Genomic DNA, 19620 nt, shown 5'->3' with positions numbered 1-19620 from the left:
TCGGACCATTCCAGGTCATTCCAGAGGCAAAAACTGCCCAAGGATCTCAAATGATGTTGTAGTTCATAAGGGGTTAAAAGGTCAGAGATGTAATCTGGAGCCAGACTATGAAGAGCTTTAAAAGTAATTCATACAATTTAATTTTAAAATCAATCCTGAAACAAACATGGAGCCAGCGTAAAGAAGCTAAAACAGATGTGTTCATACTTGTTGGTACCAATTCAGAGCTTTTTGATGAAAATAGACTGTTACAATAATCAAGGTGTGAGGGGATAAAAGCATGTACAATGGTGGTGTGTGTGTGTGTGGGAGGGATAGTATGTAAATGGTGTTTTGGAGCTGACATGAAATCACAGTAGAGAAAAATGTGGCTGAAAACCAAGTGAGGCCACAGGCAGCTGCAGCAGGGGATCAGGCTGTGTGGCGTCCTCTTCGCTGGAGCAGAGCACCATGAATTTATCATCCTGGCCAGAAGCTTTGCAGAGTCGCCACCTCTTTCTGAGGCTATTTTTGCACTGACCTGACTTAATCACATTTGAGGGCTCCAAATTATACTGCACCCTAATACAAGCAGCTCAGTTTGCAGGAGACTCACATCACTCCCACATCACTGACGAGGAGGAGGTGCGGCAGAATTCTGGGAGGTTTTGTGAACCTAGATTCATCCTGTCGTCTCCTTATTCATTAGCAGAGTTTCCTATTGCAGTAATGAAATTGATTGATCTGTTGTTTCATTTTTTCCATTGGTCCTGTTGTCTCTAAAAGTTCAGTGTGCAGTCAGCAGAGTTGACAGCTGGGTCAGCTTCATTATAACATCAGCCTGTTCACTGTTACAAGAGATGGTGCCCGACGAGGTGTCCAATTATCAGGAATGAATGGACGTGGAGGTGTCAACTGTCCGACGTAAAGTCCATTCATACCTGATAAGCTAGACACATTGACATTAAAGACCCCCTCCATCCTTTTAGTTATTTTAAAACATTCTCTGTGGTCTTTAAATTGTGACTATTAAGTTTTTAGCCAAAATCACAAAACCTGTGCCATTTCCCAGGGCTCTCCTTCTGCACAGCACCAGCAGCTCATTAGCAATGCGCCTCTGAGTGGTGGGCGGAGACTGCGCTGCTCTGCACCCTCCCCCCATTCGCATCAAAGAGTGTGTGTGTGTGTGTGTGTGTGTGCGCTCGAGCGCGAGAGAGAGACCGAGTTCAGGGCGAGGGGCTGACTGACAGAGATGAAAGATGGTGAAATGCTGTTTAAAAAAAACAACTTTTTTTGTTGTTGTTGTTTTCTCTCGGTGAGAGACTAGCGGACCCAAACAAGACTGTGGCGGACCGCTGGAGTGTTTGAAAAAAACAAAAAACGTGGCGGGCCGTACACCGAGCTGTCCAGTCTTTCAGTGTTGAGCCAGATGCAGAGCGGGGCGGGAGCTACAATCGGCCCGCCCTGGGGTTGTGACCGGTCAACCCCAGTCTGCATGAAACAGCCAGTTTGATCTGCCGTTGGTTCACAGCCATTTGAAGCAGAAAAACTCAGAAATGCAATTTTGCACTTCCTTTTCTGCTGATATGTGGTCACTCACCAAATGAATTAATATTAAAACAATTATTCATACTTGAATGTGTTTTACAGTTAAAAATCATGTGTTTTTCACAAGCCACAGCTGAGCGGACTATTTAATATCTCTCGTCCGCAGGCGTTGCCAAGGAAACCAACTGTGGCCACAGTGAAGAGCCACAGCAACTCTGTCACGGCCTGATAGTTGATCAGTGATAGGAAGTGAGGTGGCGGCTTAACGTTACGTGACACAAAGTATTATTTCACAAGGCCAGTGCACTTCTTACCACAAACATGGCGGTCAGAGGACGATGCGCTGAAGAAAAGTCTCTGTTGCCATGGTTACCAACTAGCGGTTGAATCATCAGGCACCACCGGAACGTCTTACTGTGCGTTCACACCAAAAGCTTCCAAAGCGTCAAAACGCCGGAAGTCAATTCATTTTCAATGAGAGCCCGGCGGCACTGAGCAACCAAAGCATCAACTGGCGTCACCGCGCTTCCAAAGCGTCACCAAACGAGAAGTTGAGCCATGGTTAACTTTAGGGTAATAAGCTATGACGCGGTTTGGCGGCAACCTGTCAGAATAGAGACGTCCTTCGGCTCCCTTTTTTTTCTTTTTTTTGTCCTTCGGCTCCCCAGTGACCAGCGTGATCGAATCGTCAGTCACGTGACGAGCGGCCAAAGCGGCTGAAAATATTTGCCGTTTTTGAAGTTGTCTTGTCTGAAGCCCACCCTCAGCGTTTTTGACGCTTTGGAAGCTTTTGGTGTGAACGCACAGTTATAGGTAATAATAATAATAATAATAATAATAATAATAATAGATTTTATTTGTATGGCGCCTTTCATGGCACTCAAGGTCGCCTCACAGAAAATAATTACATACAGAATATCAAAACACAGCATAAAAAAAACAGCACATATAAAATATTAATAACACAGCATAAAACACAAAGGAAGAAACAATGAAATGAATTAAAACAAGTGCAGTGACTTAGATGTGTAGGTGTCATATAAGCCTTTTTAACGGACACCCTGCAGCCAGTCAGAATTGAGTATTCACCCAAACCATGGTATTGACATGTTTCTAAACTACACAACCAAAGCCGGTTATCCTTAACTCACATGAAAGAACAAGAACAGTCTCATACAGATCAGTGGTCGCTGCTGACGGTTTGTTTTTAAAATTAGCGGGTTTGATTCTCGTATTGGAAGTCGCGTTCGCAACTCTTCCAGTGACAACGCTCTGGCCAATCAGTGGAAGGCTGACGTCATGTTTTAGTCTAGTGGAAAAGCCAAAAACAGTAGAGCCGTACCGTGCCGTGCTAGTGGAAAAGCGCCATAAATGTACAGTTCCTCCAGAAGAGCATAACTGGCTTCTGTTTGTGAAGTTCAGAAACATGTCATGTAATATTTACTGTGTTCACTGTCTTACTGTTGTGTGTCAGCATGCCAGTGTTTGCCAGGTGACAGTGGTGTCATTACTCTGCAAATATTTGATCAACAACTACTGCAGTCAGCCTGGTGCTGGTGGTGAAGTGAATAATAGGAAACATGACAGTGAGTAGGATTTCTCCTCCTGGGATCATGAACGTCTGCACACAGCTGTCAGTGTTGGGTGAAGCATCCTGCTGCCTGCACTCAGCACAGACACAAACCAAAACCGATGTCTTCAGCTTGTTTTGCACAGAACCCAAAGTTATTCCATTAAAAATGACACACAAAGCTGCAGAGGAGCTGGAACCAGTTGAATGTTTTTGCTTGATAAATGACTTATCAGTGATTACTCACTCGCCGTCGAGTCGTCCTTTTGTTTAGTGTCTAATAAAATGAGTTGGTGTTTGTAGCACCAGCTTCAGTCTTGGTAATCCTTCACTCTGTATAAGGCTCAGCACCGTCTCTTATGTTTTGTGTGTGTGTGTTGTGCGTATCAGGTATGGGCGACCCGGCGTACTTCTACGTGGCCTGCGTGTTCCTGCTGAACGGCCTGATGATGAGCCTGTTCTTCGTTTACGGCGCCTACCTCAGGTATCTCCCTCCCATCCAGTCCCGTCGCGCCTCAGCAGGCATCAGAGAGGAGGAGGATGAGTTTTATGATCCGTCTCATCTCTCGGCTGTCACACCTAGACAGAAAATACAGTTTTGCTGTTTGCATCTGACAAAAATGTGGATTTGAAAGATCAGATGGAGGATGACCTTTCTGAGTCGGCCTGCTGCTGTCTGCCTCTCTCATCACACATCTCCACTTTGTTTTTTTCCCCTTTCCTCCCATCTTTTCTGTCTGTAGTGGCAGTCGACTGGGCGGCATTGTTACCACCATGTGTTTCTTCTTCAATCACGGCGAGGTGAGTGTGCCACCCCCACCTCACTTACTATCTGTGTCAGTATTTTTTTTTTTTTTAATGGCGAAGCTTTGTAGCTCAGTGCAAGCCTCTCTGGGTGTAAGCCTCTGAAATGTGTAAAACTCCGAAAGAAAAAGCACTCGGAGAAGCAGAGGGTGGTTAATAGGAGCTCATTTCAAGCCCTCAAAGGAGCTTAGAGTTGTTTTGGGCTGGCACTCAAAAAGCTGAGTCCCTCCTCCCACCTCCTCTTCTCCAGTTTTTCTCCAGAGCAAATAGTGAGTCTCTGTTTCTTACAGATCGATACACTGACATTTCAAACAGGCACGCACTTCTGCCGACACCCCGCTCACCTCTTTCCACCGTGGGTTCTGTGACATTTCGGGAACATTTGCGATTCTCACTTTTGTGCAAGATTATAGGGTGAAGTGTGTCATTATGTAGAGGAGGTGGTCAAGACAAGGAGACAGAAAAACTGATCTCTGGTCAAGTTGGCTGTCTCTTTATCAATCCAAGTGCTTTCATACAGAGTATCAGGTTTTTTTTCTTTTTAGTGGGAGGATGGAATACCATGTCATTGTGTGCACATATAAAGAGTTTCAGACATTGAAACTATATAGCTAATCAGTCAATCAGCATCACCAACAAGAATTATATCGTGCTGGACTGCGTCTTGCTCATTACCATACATATAACTCATTGCAACAATAATGTATTTTATAAATGACTATGTATCTTTGATGAATAAATCACATCACAGGCTTCCTAGCAAATAGAAAAAGGTTTCTCTCCTGAAGCTGCCGTACATCTGACCGACCACCGTGCGCCACAGAAAACACTGACTGACATTAGTGCTGTGCGATATTACGATATATATCGTAGTGCAATATAAAAATGTCTACTGTACGATACAACTCTCTATTGTTTATATTGTAATTTTAACTTGTGGGGTAGGCTACTGGGCCGCAGGACATGTTTGTTCTGGTGATACATGTCAGCAGTGTAAAACTTAAGGATGTAGGACGCTACGTATGACAGGCAAACAGCCAATCATGTAACAGCTGTGTAGTTCGGTCGCAGCACGTGTGTTTATTTACATAATAGTGTTTAGCGAGAACGTGACGCTGAAGGAGAGATGATAAATGAATAAGTTTTACCTGGTCATGGCCACAGTGGGACGGCTTTTCACAGAATGATGCTGCATTCAAGACCACCATACAAGACAAACACTTTTTAATTTGCAAAAAGGCTACAGGACGATCTCGTATTTTAATGGAGCGATGGCAGCCTTCAAACGGCATCTCAGGAAAATCGTCAGATCTGCTGTTAATTGCTTTAGTGATTTTATAGTTATTTGTTTCACTGCCCGTGTCCCCTGACCACTACACCCCCACAGATTACCTGCTAAGCAGTCCAGTCCTCTATTTACATCAGTCTCAAAGTTGGGTCCTTCAGAGAGAATGTGTGTCTGTGTTGGTCATCAGCTCCAAACATTTTCTTTACTAAATCATCTAAATCTCATTAGATGGGTTCACTGGTTAAGTCAGCATCAGTTTAAACTTTAGAGGTATTTGAGAACCACTGATTTTCTACCAAACACATTAGCACAGTGCTCACTCAACTTACAACACATAAATGTTTTATGTTGTTTGCTCCAGTAATTCTCAGCACACATGTTAAAAGTGGATATATCCATAGGAGCAGATGATCTGCAGTGTTATTAGAGTGTGTCTGTTCTCCAGTGTTAGAGAGCGAGGTTCTTCTCTCACAGATGATCTTTGGCCGAGTGCAGCTTACAGAGAGCACACAGCCCTGATAAGAGCTGAATTTAATTTATCCCTCCTCTAGTTTGTTAAGTCTGGTTGTCATGAAGAGGAGCAGCTTTGCGACGTCAGAGCTGGAAAAAACACACACTCATGAAGAGTTGAGGGGAAAAAGTAAAAGGTTTATTTTAGTCGATACCAGTGGAGGATCCGATGAGGACGCTGTCTTAATATCAGACATGAACATTTTCAGCTTTTATGTGAAACAGCGCAACCTGCTGACAAACAATACAATCAAGAATTTAGCTAAAAAACATCTGTCAGATCAATGTAATGTCAGACCTGTGAGAAACATCTGGCAGCAGCTGGAAGAATGCTGACCTGGAACACATGTCCTGCTCTGTGCAGTGTCCCAGGCCTTCAGCAGTCTGCACCAAGACCTCATGAACCTCCTCACCTCTACTCTCTGTGTCTTCACACACATTCATGTGTTAACTCAGGACTTCATAACTTTTATTGAACGTGTTGTTGTGTGTTTTCAGAGCACTCGTGTGATGTGGACTCCACCCCTGAGAGAGAGCTTTGCTTATCCCTTCTTAGTCCTTCAAATGCTTCTTCTCACCTACATCCTACGGTAAACCCACCATCAGTCCACATCACTCCACCACACGTCGTTAGAAGTCTTTGTCTTTGACTTAGTGGACAGTTCTTCATATTCACACATTAAGAGCTCAGATTAATGTCACAAGAGAAGCTGTTTCATCTACGTATGTCTTCATTTCATTGAAGCTGCAAATGCAATTATTTAATACAAATCAGCTTGATTGTGTCAGATCACCTCAGTACAAAACAGCATCAGTTTGATATTATGAAGGTACAGAGGTCCATGTGTGAAATCAGTGTGATATAAAGCTGCAGCTTCAAGGATATGAGTGGAGATTTTTATTTTGTTTTTCATTTATCCCCTTCATTCTGTTTGGACACTGGGCAAAAACACTCAGGCATGTACACCTAAGTCTTATAATGGTAGGGAAAAGCATAAAATCCAATGATAATTTTTGAGTTAAGCAAAATAGCCTGAGATACCCTTACTGTACTGTACTGTACCCTTATTCATATGAATGTTTTTCATAAATGTCCATTGCAAAATTACTCAAACTGATTCAAATTTGATCAGAAAGGTTATTTGGCGTAAATGCTCTGTTGTATCGTTTTTATCCAGGGAAATAGTTTGGTGTTTTCATCGTCGTTGTGATATGAACATGCGCGATAAACACATCTCAAAAGGTTGCCTGGAATGCGATGAGGAAGGAGAGGGTTAAATTAACTTTATGTATAATTGATTTATTATTCATGTGCAATTTGTTTAATAATAGTATGCTTAAAATATTTTATTTATATTATTCTGTTCAGTGTTTCAGGGTACCTATTAGAAGGGTACCTTTTAAAGCAGAAAGGCTCAGGAACTGTATAGTTAAAGGGATAGTTCAACATTTTGGCAAATTGGCCTATTGCCATAATCCTATAGTCATAGGAGTAGGTTCATTATCTTTAATTGTCGGTGCAAGCTGCTTTTAGATCGGCGGAGCAGAGATGCGAGCTGCTCAGTTAACGCAACGGAGGCTCATGGTACTTTTGCTTTTCCCTAATTAAACTCATCAAATACACAATCCAACAACTCCAAAATGCTCTTGTGGGGAAGTTGTGACCTGCACATTCACCACGCTATGAAACAATCATGTAACATTACGAGACAGAGTTGTTTTCAAGGAAAATGCGTAGCCGGAACTACATCCCAGACACGGCTGCTGGGCAGAGTGACTTCAAAAACGCAAGTAGTTCTGAGTATTTGCTTCATGGGTCGTAATGTTACAAAATTATTTCATAGCGTGGCGAATGTGGAGGTCACAACTTGTCCACAAGAGTGTTTTGGGGTTGTTGGATTGTGTATTTAGTTTGATGAGGGAAAGGCGAAAGTACCGTGCGGCTCCGTTGCGGTAGCTGAGCAGCTCACGTCTCTGCCCCACCGATGTAAAAACAGCTTGCACTGACACTTAAAGGTAATGAACCTACTACTACTACTACTAAAACTATAGGGATTATGGCAATAGGAGAATTTGCCAAAATTTTGAACTATCGTTTTAACATACACAGTTAAATATTTGCTTACCGTAATTTCCGGACTATAAGCCGCTACTTTTTTCTCAAGCTTTGAACCCTGCGGCCTGTACAACGATGCGGCTAATTTATAGATTTTTACTGGCCAACGGCCTCCAGGAGGCGCTCTAGCAGGAAACAGTAGTGAGACAGACATGTGGGGAAGGATTATGCGCCGAAGAAGACACTGGTTTTGCGTTTTGGTGCAGAGTTTTATTTTCTAACCAGGCATGTTACTGTCTGTTGGTGCTGTGTTGATGCTGTGTTGATGCTGTGTTGGTGCCTCCGGAGTAATTGTGATGGTTTAACTCGCTACATGACTTGTGACTTGTTACGAGTGAGAACGGAGGCTCTCTGTCTTCACCTGGCGTCTCACGGCTGAAAACCAACCTGGCAACATCACTACAGCACCTGGTCGCTGCCCCGTGTCCCAGCTCTCGTCTGCACACCGCAACACAAACGCGCTCCATAACCCATAATCTCTTGTTCATGACGGTACTACACAAACACACACGCATAACATCGTATGTTATGTAACGTTATCCACGCTCCATTTATTGATTTTTCGCCGGCTTCGTTGTCAACAAATGCACATGGCTGAGAGGAGCGTAACCAAAACAGCGGAAAAGCGAGCGGACTTGTATAGTTCCACACATCTTCCGTGTACTGTCTTTCTGTGTCTCATGTTATAACATGAAAAACCTGCGGCTTATATTCAGGTGCGGCCTATATATGTACAAAATCTATTTTCTTTTAAAATTTAGCTGGTGCGGCTTATATTCAGGTGCGCTTAATAGTCCGGAATTTACGGTATATATCGCAAATCATACCATCAGCAATACGTTGTCATCGCACATTGTGCTCATATCGTGCAGGCCTAGTTAAATATCAATGTAAAGAAATTGTGATATGCCATATCACCCATGACTGATATCACACCTACATGTCAGCCTTAACGGATTTATTTGTTGTATTGTGTCCAGTTTTTAATTTTGAATCTACATTTAAAAGCCTAGGCAGAAACATGTACTGCTAACTGGCTTCAGCTATGTTTCTAAATGCATTTTGTTGAAGATGAGCCTAATTTGCAATGAGGGGATCCATCAGAAAACTGCTAAAGGGCTGTGTTTTTCTTTCCATGTTACAGCCTGTTGAATCGTAAAAGTGCGAAATAAGAGGGGCCGATCACAGAGCTGTTTCCTCTCAGAGCAGCAGCAGCTACAGCTTCTAACCGTTTGTCCTTTGTGTGGTAATTACCGGGGTGAAGTGAAGCTCGCCTCTGTTGTCAGCCCGCTGCACTGACTGAAGCAGCTCTTTGCTCAGATAAAGCACTTGTCACAGACCAGTAATCTTCTCTGTGCACTCGAGCCAGCGGACGCCACCTCGCGTCGTCAGTAAACTGTGACTCATATCGATTCAACAGTAGCTCAGTCTCAGTCGTATTTCTCACTGCATAAAAAAGTCTCTGTAGTACGCTCAGTAAATTGTGTGTGTGTGTTTTTTCAGCCGTCTTAATGCATCTTCTTTTATCTCCCTTACACCCACTCTCTCTCACTAATCTATTTCTTTTTATTCCTTCCTCCCTTCTGTCTTTTCTCTTTCTCTCCCCCCCAGCGCACGGAACCCGAGCAGGACGGCCATGGTCGCTCTGGGCATCTCCAATTTGTGCTTCATGCTGCCTTGGCAGTTCGCCCAGTTTGTGCTGCTCACCCAGGTAAACAGAGCGCCAGAGAAACACTGAGGGGGAATGTGGGAAGAAAGGAGATTGGACAGAGGAGATTAGAAAGAGAGAATAGAGACTGGGAGAGAGCAGAGGGAAAGAGTTGAGATGTTGGCAAAGAAATTAAGAACCGGGGAAGAGAAAAGGGACAGAGGGATCCGCCATTTACATCTCCATCAAGCTCTAAACATAAACTGGAAGAATCTGCATCTAAAATCTTAAGAACATTTGAAGCGGGCTAGTTGAGACTGTTGAGTTGAGGTTCCTTTCAGATTGATAAATAACACTTTATCATAATCAGCATCATCTTTTTTTTCTTTTTTTTTCCACCGATAACCATTAAAATAAAAGTATTTTAAAACGCCTCTCTCTGCCTGAAGTCACCACTGTTGGCTGTGTAACAGTGTCCTGCCCACTGAACCAAGATCTGTGTTGGAGTTTGTGTTATTCTACAAAAAGTGAAGGTCTTTTCATCACAGATTTTCACAGTGCACAAAAGCAGTTTACTGTATTCAGTCTAATCCAAGGTGTTTTTTTCTCCACCAAAATTTTCACTTTTACTGCAGATAAATATCACTTTTAAATATTGGTTTCCGGTTTCGGGATTTGGTTTAGGCCCTGAAAAAAGCATATTGGTCAGTGAATCTCTATTTCAGACAGAGGAGTAATAAGTCAAAGAGTGTAGGCTGGCAGACTGAGGAGCTGCAGGTTCAACCTTGACTCCAGAACAAATGGGTCAGAGCTGTGAGTGTCTGCAGTTTAGCCCACGCTGCAGTCGGCCCCTCCCCCAGGGATTTAAACAAGAGACAAGTTATTTAACAGCTATTATGTCTTTGTTGTTATATTTTCTAAGCTGCTATTTGAACCCATTCTCCTCACCCGCTGTGTGTGTCTTTAAACCAAACTGCTGCTCACTGCTCAGTCTAGAAAGTGAGAGACAACCAACAGTAATGATCTCTGCGGTCGCGAACACTCACATCCCTTTATTATTGCATCTCATGGCAGCGCAAAACTGCAACAAAATCATTTGTAATTTTTGTAATGTGGCCATACACAATATTGTAGAAGCTGCATTTTTTTTTGATAAAGGTAAAATGTGTCACAACATTGTTGTGACACAGGCGTAAAGGAACATGTTTGTTTTGGTAATAAACCCACCACCATCAAATGATCAGTTTTATGTTTTTGACCTGACACACTGAATGTGCTCATATAGTCACACTGATGTTTTTTCATATTGTGCACAGTGCAGCCGTACTAGCTCTGCATTTATTGGATGTTCAGTTTATTTCAGTTCATGCAGTATTAATTCCACATCGTGTTGTATTCAATAAATCAGCTGCTGTATCTGCGCCCACGATGTGGCGTGGATACACAAACTATATATACACATACACACACACACACACACACACACACAGTATATGCAGGCCACATCCAAAGACTGTAAAGGTGAGACTAATTAGAGATAATGAGCTGTGTGGGCTGTGGCTCTAACAGGCATCTCAGCCACAGATAATGAATCTCATCACAGTTTAACAGAAGTTAATTTGTAACATTTTCTCCCTCAGCTGCTGAGAGAAAACACTCCATCAAGGAAATGTAACTCCTACGCCGTCCATGTCTAGTTTCATGAAGCAGCTTTAAACCACACTGATTACATGTGTTTAAAAAAACTTCACACGTGTTTAAACTTTATCGCTATGACAAATATTTATACAGTATATACTATATCCAGGGGACTGGCCCATATTGGAGAGGCTTTTTTTCTAATTCCCTCTGTTTTTAAGTCTCCTTATTTTCTGCTTTCCTTCCACTTGCTCTGTTTGCGCTGCACATCCCAGAACAATTCGCTCCTATTCAAGTCAGTCTGAGCATTTCCACAGCATGCGGTCCACAGTGGTCTGTCTCTGGTCCGTCACAGCTCCGCCAGTCTGATGGCAACTCTCCCAGGTGGAAGATCGTTATAAGAGACCTGCTTCCTCATTGAATACCAGCTTATGAGGAAATACAGTGTTCACGGATGTAACAGGAGATTTGTTTCATTATTGAGTAGGGGTGGGAATCACCAGAGGCCCTGTGAGCCAGTATTATCATGATACCTGTGTCGTCTCTAACGATTATTTTGCGATATTAAAAATCTGGCAATATGCAGCGATTTATTATCTTTTTTCAACTGCAAATGATGTCTCCAAATTAACTCATTGAGTGCCGCGCTCCTTTCCAAAGTTTTAGTCAAGTGTACCGGCAAATTAGACCATATTTGACTTTTTATTTTAGAGCCATAGTGTATTCTATATTATTGCCACCAACACATACTGTAGCTCATTTGAAAGGTTTAACTTTATCCTTCAAATGGCCACAAACCGTTTGTTTCTACGTGCCTCCGTTCCTGAGAAAAGTCAAGCTAAACATGGCTGGGTTTCACCAAAATCCCTCCTTTTTTTCTAGAAAAGGAGATAGAGCGTCTTTTATGAAAGGTGCGCTGTTTGTGTCTGTCGCTCTTCAGACACTCGCGTTTCTGGATCAAAGGGCTCGTATAAGATAAATATACACAACAATTGTTGTTCTATTCACAAAACCACCATCGGGGGCGGGGGGGGCGCCACTAAACAGCAATAACACAGACGCACCGTGCCGTGTCACAGCCTCTCGCCACGGAACGTGAGGCTCTGCCGGCCACAGCGGCTCGCGAACACCGGTCCCGCCGGTGGTCGCGGTCCGTCTGTGGTACGGGTCGGTGATGCCGGTCTGCTTTGGTCCAGAGACCATCAGATTTTACCGCGGGAGGACTTTGGGGAGGACACGGTGTTGCTCCAGATGAAGACCGGGCGGGACAGTGGGCTGAGAGCTTCCTGGTTCAGCTCCCAGCTGCTGCAGCCTCGCGGGTGAGAGCGGAGCAGCAGCGGAGCAGCTGCTGCATCCACATGCAGAACTCCGTTTGCAGAAGCTGAGTTATGATAAAAACTTCCAGATCATGAGCTGTCATGTGACTTTGATCGTCATCTATTTCAGTTCTCCTCGTCGTAGAGTCCCCAAATTTACATATAATGTGTATTAAAGTGTCTATTTTCATAATTTAAAAAAAAAGCAAAAAACGAAAAATTTCGTTTTTGGCACTCAACGCATGGGAACGAAAAACGAGAAATTACGTGGTTGGCACTCAATGAGTTAAAACTTTGTTAACATCAGATTTTTCTGAAAAGGCAGTCTTTGCGATACTAGTATGCTGTATTGATTTTTCCCCCGCCCCTATTATTGAGCAGGATGTCATTAGAACAGGATGTCTGCGAGTAGTGAAATTAAAATCAGCAGCATTCATTTATATTCTACAGTTATCTCCAAAAAAAAAAAAATCATATACAAAGGTCTAACATTCTGAGCAGTAATATTATTTTATCTGTATGTGATTTTAGCAGAAAATGGCCGGAAAGCATTCAGTACAGTTGTTGAAGATCACTCATGTATATTCATATATTCATATGTGGACCCTTTTAACTAAGGTTATTTGTATTCGGTTAATCCTTCCATCCATTTATCCATCCATTTTCTGACTCTTAGTGAGGTTCACATCTGTTTAATGATTCATTCATGATATTGTGAGGAATGATTAGGACACACAGATGGGACATAGGGACAAAAATGGGATATAATATCATTCAAGTCATGCACTTGGTAAATAATTGAGAGCTGTATCATCCCCGTAGGTTTTCAGTGATACGTGTCCTCCACATGTGGTTCAGAGTGACAATGACACATGTGTTAATGGTATTAAATTATCATCAAACATCCAGTAACTCATGATAATTCTGTAGTAGCGTCGTTGTTTTTATGACTTGGTCCAACATTACATGTATGTTCTGTCGTGTCAACAGACAGTAAATAATATTTTTCTTTTATAAGATCATTGTAGTATCCAGACTCTTGGTCTCTGCGCCGTGAAACAGGAGGGAGATTGTCCTGTCAACTGTCTGTCACAAGTGCTGCTCTCTAGTCAAAGCTGAACAGAGTGGGTGGACTGTTCAAACTCATCACAGTCCGCCAGCGCAGATGTGAGATCACACGCTGCTGTGCCATTATCGCTCTTTACAGCTACGAAAACAGAGGCCGTAAAGTGGGAACACAGTCCGAGTTTCAAGTCTAAGATTTCATATATATATATATATACAGTATATACAGCTCTGGAAAAAAACAAGAGACCACTTTCGCAAATGTTAAAATCATCTCTACATGTATGACAGTCATTCTTTTCTTTTTTAAATACCAACACAAACACAACTCATTCTCCTTAATGAGACACTGATGAGGTCATCACCTGAAGATTATAAAAACCACTGCTGGGATTAAACATTGACATTATCCCACAAAAACTAATTTATAAACTCTTCCTGGGTTAAAATATTCTTGCTGTGTTGTTTAGGAATAAATATGAACGTTGTTGTTTTCTTTGCATTATTATTATTCAAGGTCTGAAAAGACTTGATATTTCTGTTATTTAGACTAGTTTAGTCATTTTCAGCCAATAAAAGCTCTAAATGTCAATATGTTTATTTCAGTTTTGGGAGAATTGTTGTCAGTACTTGATAGAATAAAACAATTTTTTTCTAAATTTAATTTTACTCAACATACCTATAAATAGTAAAACCAGAGAAACTTATCATTTTGGGAGTGGTCTCTTAATTTTTTCCAGAGCGCTATATATACACATATACATAAACTGTATATTGTATTGTTTTCCATTGACCTGTCAGTTACCTTAGCCTGCTATATGTGGATCAGCACTTTAAAAACAACAAACCTTCAAAGAAGTCAGTGTTAGAAAAATATGGACAGTGAAAATATGTAATGCTGCATGTACTTTAATGTATTGATTTAGCAATGTTTCTCTGGACTGTGTTGCTGCCCCTGTTCTTATTCTGACTCCCTGTTTATTTGTGTTTTCCGTCAGGTGGCGTCTCTGTTTGCTTCCTACATCCTGGGTTACCTGGGCCCCTCCAAGATGCAGTCCATCCTGGTCACTCACATGGTACAGTAGATGTCTCTTCTAAACCCTGCAGTGATCACTCCGTTCAGACGGTTTCTGTCTCTTTACAAGAAGCGGCGCATCATGCAGCGCCACGGTGACAAAATTATAAGGAACGCAGAAAGGCAAAATCCTGAATAGTCCTGAAGGAGGGGGGAAAAAAGCTCTTTGCATCATGTGTCGCACCCTTCACCACTGGAAGTCTTTCCTGGTGCCGTCCTCTGAGGTGTAATGCGATCAGCCTCACTTCTCCTTATCTCGCTCGCCTCCTCGGCCGGAGGAATTTTACACGAGCCGGGAGGACGACACCAGCGGAGACAGGGACGACTTTCTTCAGCGTTAATTACACATACGCCTGCACCAGCGTCTTTTCAGCACTGAAGACAGAGGATATGTGGTGGACTTTGCCAAGGACAAAAGTATATCTCTATGTCGAAATGTGTAAAGATGTTTGTGTGTGTGTGTGTGTGTGTGTGTGTGTTACTCTGGCCACTTGTCCCTCTGCTCCACATTCTTTCCCCCTAATCCCCTCAGCATGCCAGGCTGTTAGCCAGGGCCTGTGTGCTCCACAGATAAGGAGGAGGCCCTTTGTGGTAAGATGGTGGAGATTTGTGTCAGAGGAAGGCATATGGCTCTGCATAATTTACAGAGCTTGGCAATGATGACTTTGGCTTTGTGTGTGTGTGTGTGTGTGTGTGTGCGCATTCGAGAAGAGAATAGCAACACACAACCAGACGCGTGTCCTCTACGACCTACAGAGTTGTTAACGTAGTCTGAGCAAAGTCACTCGTTACATGCAGAGCTGCACATGACCAATATTTTCATTTTTAGTGAATCTGTCTTATTTTCCTATGAATGCTGGGAGTCTCTAAAATCTCTAAAGAATTGTCTCAGTTCATAAAGCAGGAATCGGGTTTTATATTTTGTCTCAGAATAGAAACAGTTACAGAGTTGAAATTCAGTTCAGTTGTGCAGCAGGACAGAAAATTAATCAGCAACAAGTTTGATATTTGACCTTTTTTATTGTATTAAAGCTCCATACAGTATAAAGGTAGATGTTTGTATTAAAGCTCCATACAGTATAAAGGTAGATGTTTGTGTTAAAGCTCCATACAGTATAAAAGTAGATGTTTGTGTTAAAGCTCCATACAGTATAAAGGTAGATGTTTGTATTAAAGCTCCATACAGTATAAAGGTAGATGTTTGTATTAAAGCTCCATACAGTATAAAGGTAGATGTTTGTGTTAAAGCTCCATACAGTATAAAAGTAGATGTTTGTGTTAAAGCTCCATACAGTATAAAGGTAGATGTTTGTGTTAAAGCTCCATACAGTATAAAGGTAGATGTTTGTGTTAAAGCTCCATACAGTATAAAGGTAGATGTCCATGTGTAGTGTGATTATAAAGCAGCTCTAGGTTCTATATTAAAACAGTGAAAGTATCAAAGCCTCAGTCCACAGAGAAATGCACACAGCCTGTATTCAGAAACTGAGACTTAAAACCAGCTGTCAGGACTTCTGAAACTTTGTGATGTCACAACTATACAGTTACCATCCTCACTGATGCCTCCGCTGTGGACCACACAGCATCCAACCTTCTTTTTGTTATTGTTGTAGCGGCGACACCAACGCTGCAGTCATTTCATAGCTGAGCAAAGAAACTATGAGGCAGGAAGTCAGTATTGCGCAGTAGTACAGTGGTATTAAAGCCCATTGGCTAAAACCCTGTTCAGCTCATTTCATCACTGATGGACCATCACAGTCTGTTCTAATCAGTAGATTTGTTAGTAGCAGACTGCCACTACAGTCTTCTACTCAAACCTGTTTAACCTGGCCATACTTCACCAGAGAACAAGAGAGGAAAGGTTCTGAAACCGATGGATGTAAAATTACACCCAGATGGGTTTTGTTGTATCAAACAACAAATATATCTCACTATGGATCAACATTTCAAATTAAAACACAGGAAATATGATAATTATGGACCTTTTAAGAAGAAAAAAAAAGCATTGAAATGCTGGTTTTCTTGGTCTTGGAAAATGAAGTAAGCAAATTAGGATCCATCAATAAATGACTTGACTACTCAGTTAATATTGTTTCCAAACTCCAAAAAATGTTTTCATTCTGTGTCACCCTGCTGTCGACACAATACAGAGAAGAGCATTATTCCACTCTTCACTATGGGATTAAGCCTCAGAAAGTTAATGTAATAGGATTATATTCTGCGAGCGGCTGCGTCTTCAAAGTTTAATGCACTGCTTTAAATCTCTGGAGTGTTTTCAACAACACTGTGGCACAGAAAGACGTATTGTTGGCTCTTAATGCGATCCATCCCAGACCACCCTCCTGCTGGAGAGACTGAAAACCTACAGACACTGGCTCTCTCTGCTGAGCTCCTCGTGTGTGTGTGTGTGTGTGTGTGTGTGTGTGTGTGTGTGTGTGTGTGTGTGTGTGTGTGTGTGTGTGTGTGTGTGTGTGTGTGTGTGTGTGTGTGTGTGTGTGTGTGTGTGTGTGTGTGTGTGTGTGTGTACGTGTGTACGTGTGTACGTGTGTGTGTACGTGTGTGTGTGGCATTATTTCAAATTACACACACAAATGATGAAGCTACAGAAGGCAGTGGTTGTTGTGGCTGCTCCACAGTCCCCAGCCCTGTTCAGCACCAGGATGGATGTTAAAGAGGTGTTATTCATCACTATAACACCCTCCTCTGTCACCCCACCCCTCTCTCTCCCTCCCTCTCCCCCCACACACAGATCACACTCGGCGTCTGCTTCGTCCTGATGTTCGGGAACTCCATGCTCCTCACGTCCTTCTACGCCTCCTCGCTCGTCTCCATCTGGGTGAGTCGGACCTGAACGTCTGTGTGCGCTCAGAGATTTATTAGGCCTGACAAGACGACTTCGTCTAAAATAGTGAGTACAAGTAAAAGCATGACGGGACAAAACAGACTGAAACCAGACCACGACTGAGGCCATATGCGTTTGATCATTTTAGGAAGGTTTGTGATTTACATTTTGTAAAAGGTAGAGTCTGCAGGATTTTCCTAAAAATCTAAATATAGAGTTAAACAAAAGAAATCCTGCTTAATCATCACCCATGGGCTAGGGATTTCATGGTTATACTGTAGATTTTCTTGACAAATAATCACGGTATTGTAATTATCACAATTATTCTGCATTAAGCAATTTCACAACACTATGAATGTGTAAAATGAAATATAGACAATATACGTATAATTACACTACTAAGTATCTATAAGTGTAGGGCCAAGTATTTATCCCCCAGGGGAAATTTAATTTAAAATATTAAAGTGATCTAACTAAGTGTCATCTATACCAAATGTTTAAGTTTATTTTATATTACAAATGACACGCTAACATTTAAATTCCTACAAATTCATTGACGTCAAAGGGACTACGAGGAGTTTTGGAAAGGGAAAACTTTTCATTCAAACAAACATTCAACAACTAATCAATGAGACCGACATTTATCTAGCTAAGCATTTTCACACTACATTTCCCATGAGCCTCCGTAGTTTCGACCATAAATGGCAATTCTGCTGTGTTATTCCCATGACCCGCCTGGCAGCGTCCGTGAAACCGAAAGTAGGAAATGCTGGGTGAGCCGACCACTATGATAACAAAATAACTATAAAGACAAAACGATATATTTATCGAAAATGGACCCATTAACAAATGTGGGTAACGTAGATTCATCCACATTAATATGAGACTCTGTTATAACCAAAAGCAAACTCCTCGGGGTCTGTGTAAGTAAATTGACATTGACGTAATTAAACCCAGTTAGTTACTGTGCATTTAGCTTTCCTTTGGCCTACATAACCAGCAGGTGGTGATACATATTAGACAAATTTCCTCCAATGAGCTGCTACTTTATTGCAGCATGTTTTACGGGCTGGCGAGCCGTCCTCGACTGAATACGTTTGTTTGGAGGGAATGAGTCGTCCTCTGCCAAACTTTACCACTCGATCACGTCTCTGTTCTACAGCTGGCATGAAACGAAAACAAAGTTACACACGTGGTTGATTTGTTTTCGTTCTGTGCGAGTTGCGCTGATCAACCAATATAATTCCCGCATAATCTTTTTTTGTAAAGCGACAGTATTGAGGGATCTTTGTGGTTAAGTAACCGTGGCATTTAATACAGACTGACCAGCGAAGAAAAAGGAAAGGTTAATTGTTAAACTACTACTACTACTCCTATGGGCTTCGACATTTCTGGGCGGAGTCAGTGTGTTTTCCCCAGCCAAAGACAGGGCACAGGTGACATTGGGCGTGTGGCGCCATGGGCTCGTATAAAACATAGTGACTGGACGCCGTGAAGCCGGGAGAAATGGTGGATACACACTTAGCACTGAAGAAAAGCAAATACAGTCTATGAATAGGAAATATAGTATATGTGAGTCTTTTCATGTCGAATATCTCCTCAGCTGTGTCCAACCAGTTGTTCACAGTGGGAGAGTCTTCTCTACACCATTTCCTGGTGATTGCCTTCTTGGTTGCAGCTCGTAGAACATTACCCAGGTACCTGTCTGACTCTACTTTTAATGGTCTTTTTTCAGGCGATCATCGCACTGAGGGATCGATTCACTCAAGTCTGCAGACCTGGCCTCATCATCTGGGTACGTGCAACTGACCACTACTACTGTGCTTTTATCCTCACTGCACTCACTCACTGTACTCTGTTACTTCTGCTGCTGATGATGTTCCATATTCTGGCATTACTCCAACATTTGTATATGAAAGAGAAACATGGAAAGAAATGAATAAACAAATGTAAGGCAAGATGGAAAAAAGAGCCAGAGTACAAAAAGAGAATTAGAAAACCAAGTCTCCATAAAATCATTCAGCGATTACAGCTATTATTTCTCACTCTCAACATCTGCCTCCACTAATTACAAATTCCTCTATATGATTCAGTTGCAGGACTCATATTAAATCCATGCACTAGACCGTCTCCAATAATCCAACAGAATTCATTTCTTCTTGTGTTTAGAGGAATTCACTTTAATTATAGTTAAAAATAACCAAATGCAGCCATTCTATGT

General features: G+C 42.1%; 1 protein-coding gene across 1 annotated transcript in view; it reads left to right on the top strand.

The window, feature by feature from the left end:
- The window catches only part of dpy19l1l (dpy-19-like 1, like (H. sapiens)), a 42968-nt gene that overhangs the window by 9697 nt on the left and 13651 nt on the right, over positions 1-19620 (top strand). Inside the window, exons 6-12 of the mRNA XM_085803499.1 lie at positions 3488-3581; positions 3841-3898; positions 6198-6289; positions 9427-9526; positions 14481-14558; positions 17307-17393; positions 19135-19194. Of these exons, the coding sequence (XP_085659625.1) occupies positions 3488-3581; positions 3841-3898; positions 6198-6289; positions 9427-9526; positions 14481-14558; positions 17307-17393; positions 19135-19194 (569 nt within the window). The remainder of the gene's footprint in view (positions 1-3487; positions 3582-3840; positions 3899-6197; positions 6290-9426; positions 9527-14480; positions 14559-17306; positions 17394-19134; positions 19195-19620) is intronic.

Source organism: Trachurus japonicus, chromosome 16 (genome assembly GCF_045865225.1).
Source record: "Trachurus japonicus isolate A0001 chromosome 16, Traja_1.0".
Classification (NCBI taxonomy): domain Eukaryota; kingdom Metazoa; phylum Chordata; class Actinopteri; order Carangiformes; family Carangidae; genus Trachurus; species Trachurus japonicus.
This window is presented reverse-complemented; position numbering and strand designations above follow the sequence as displayed.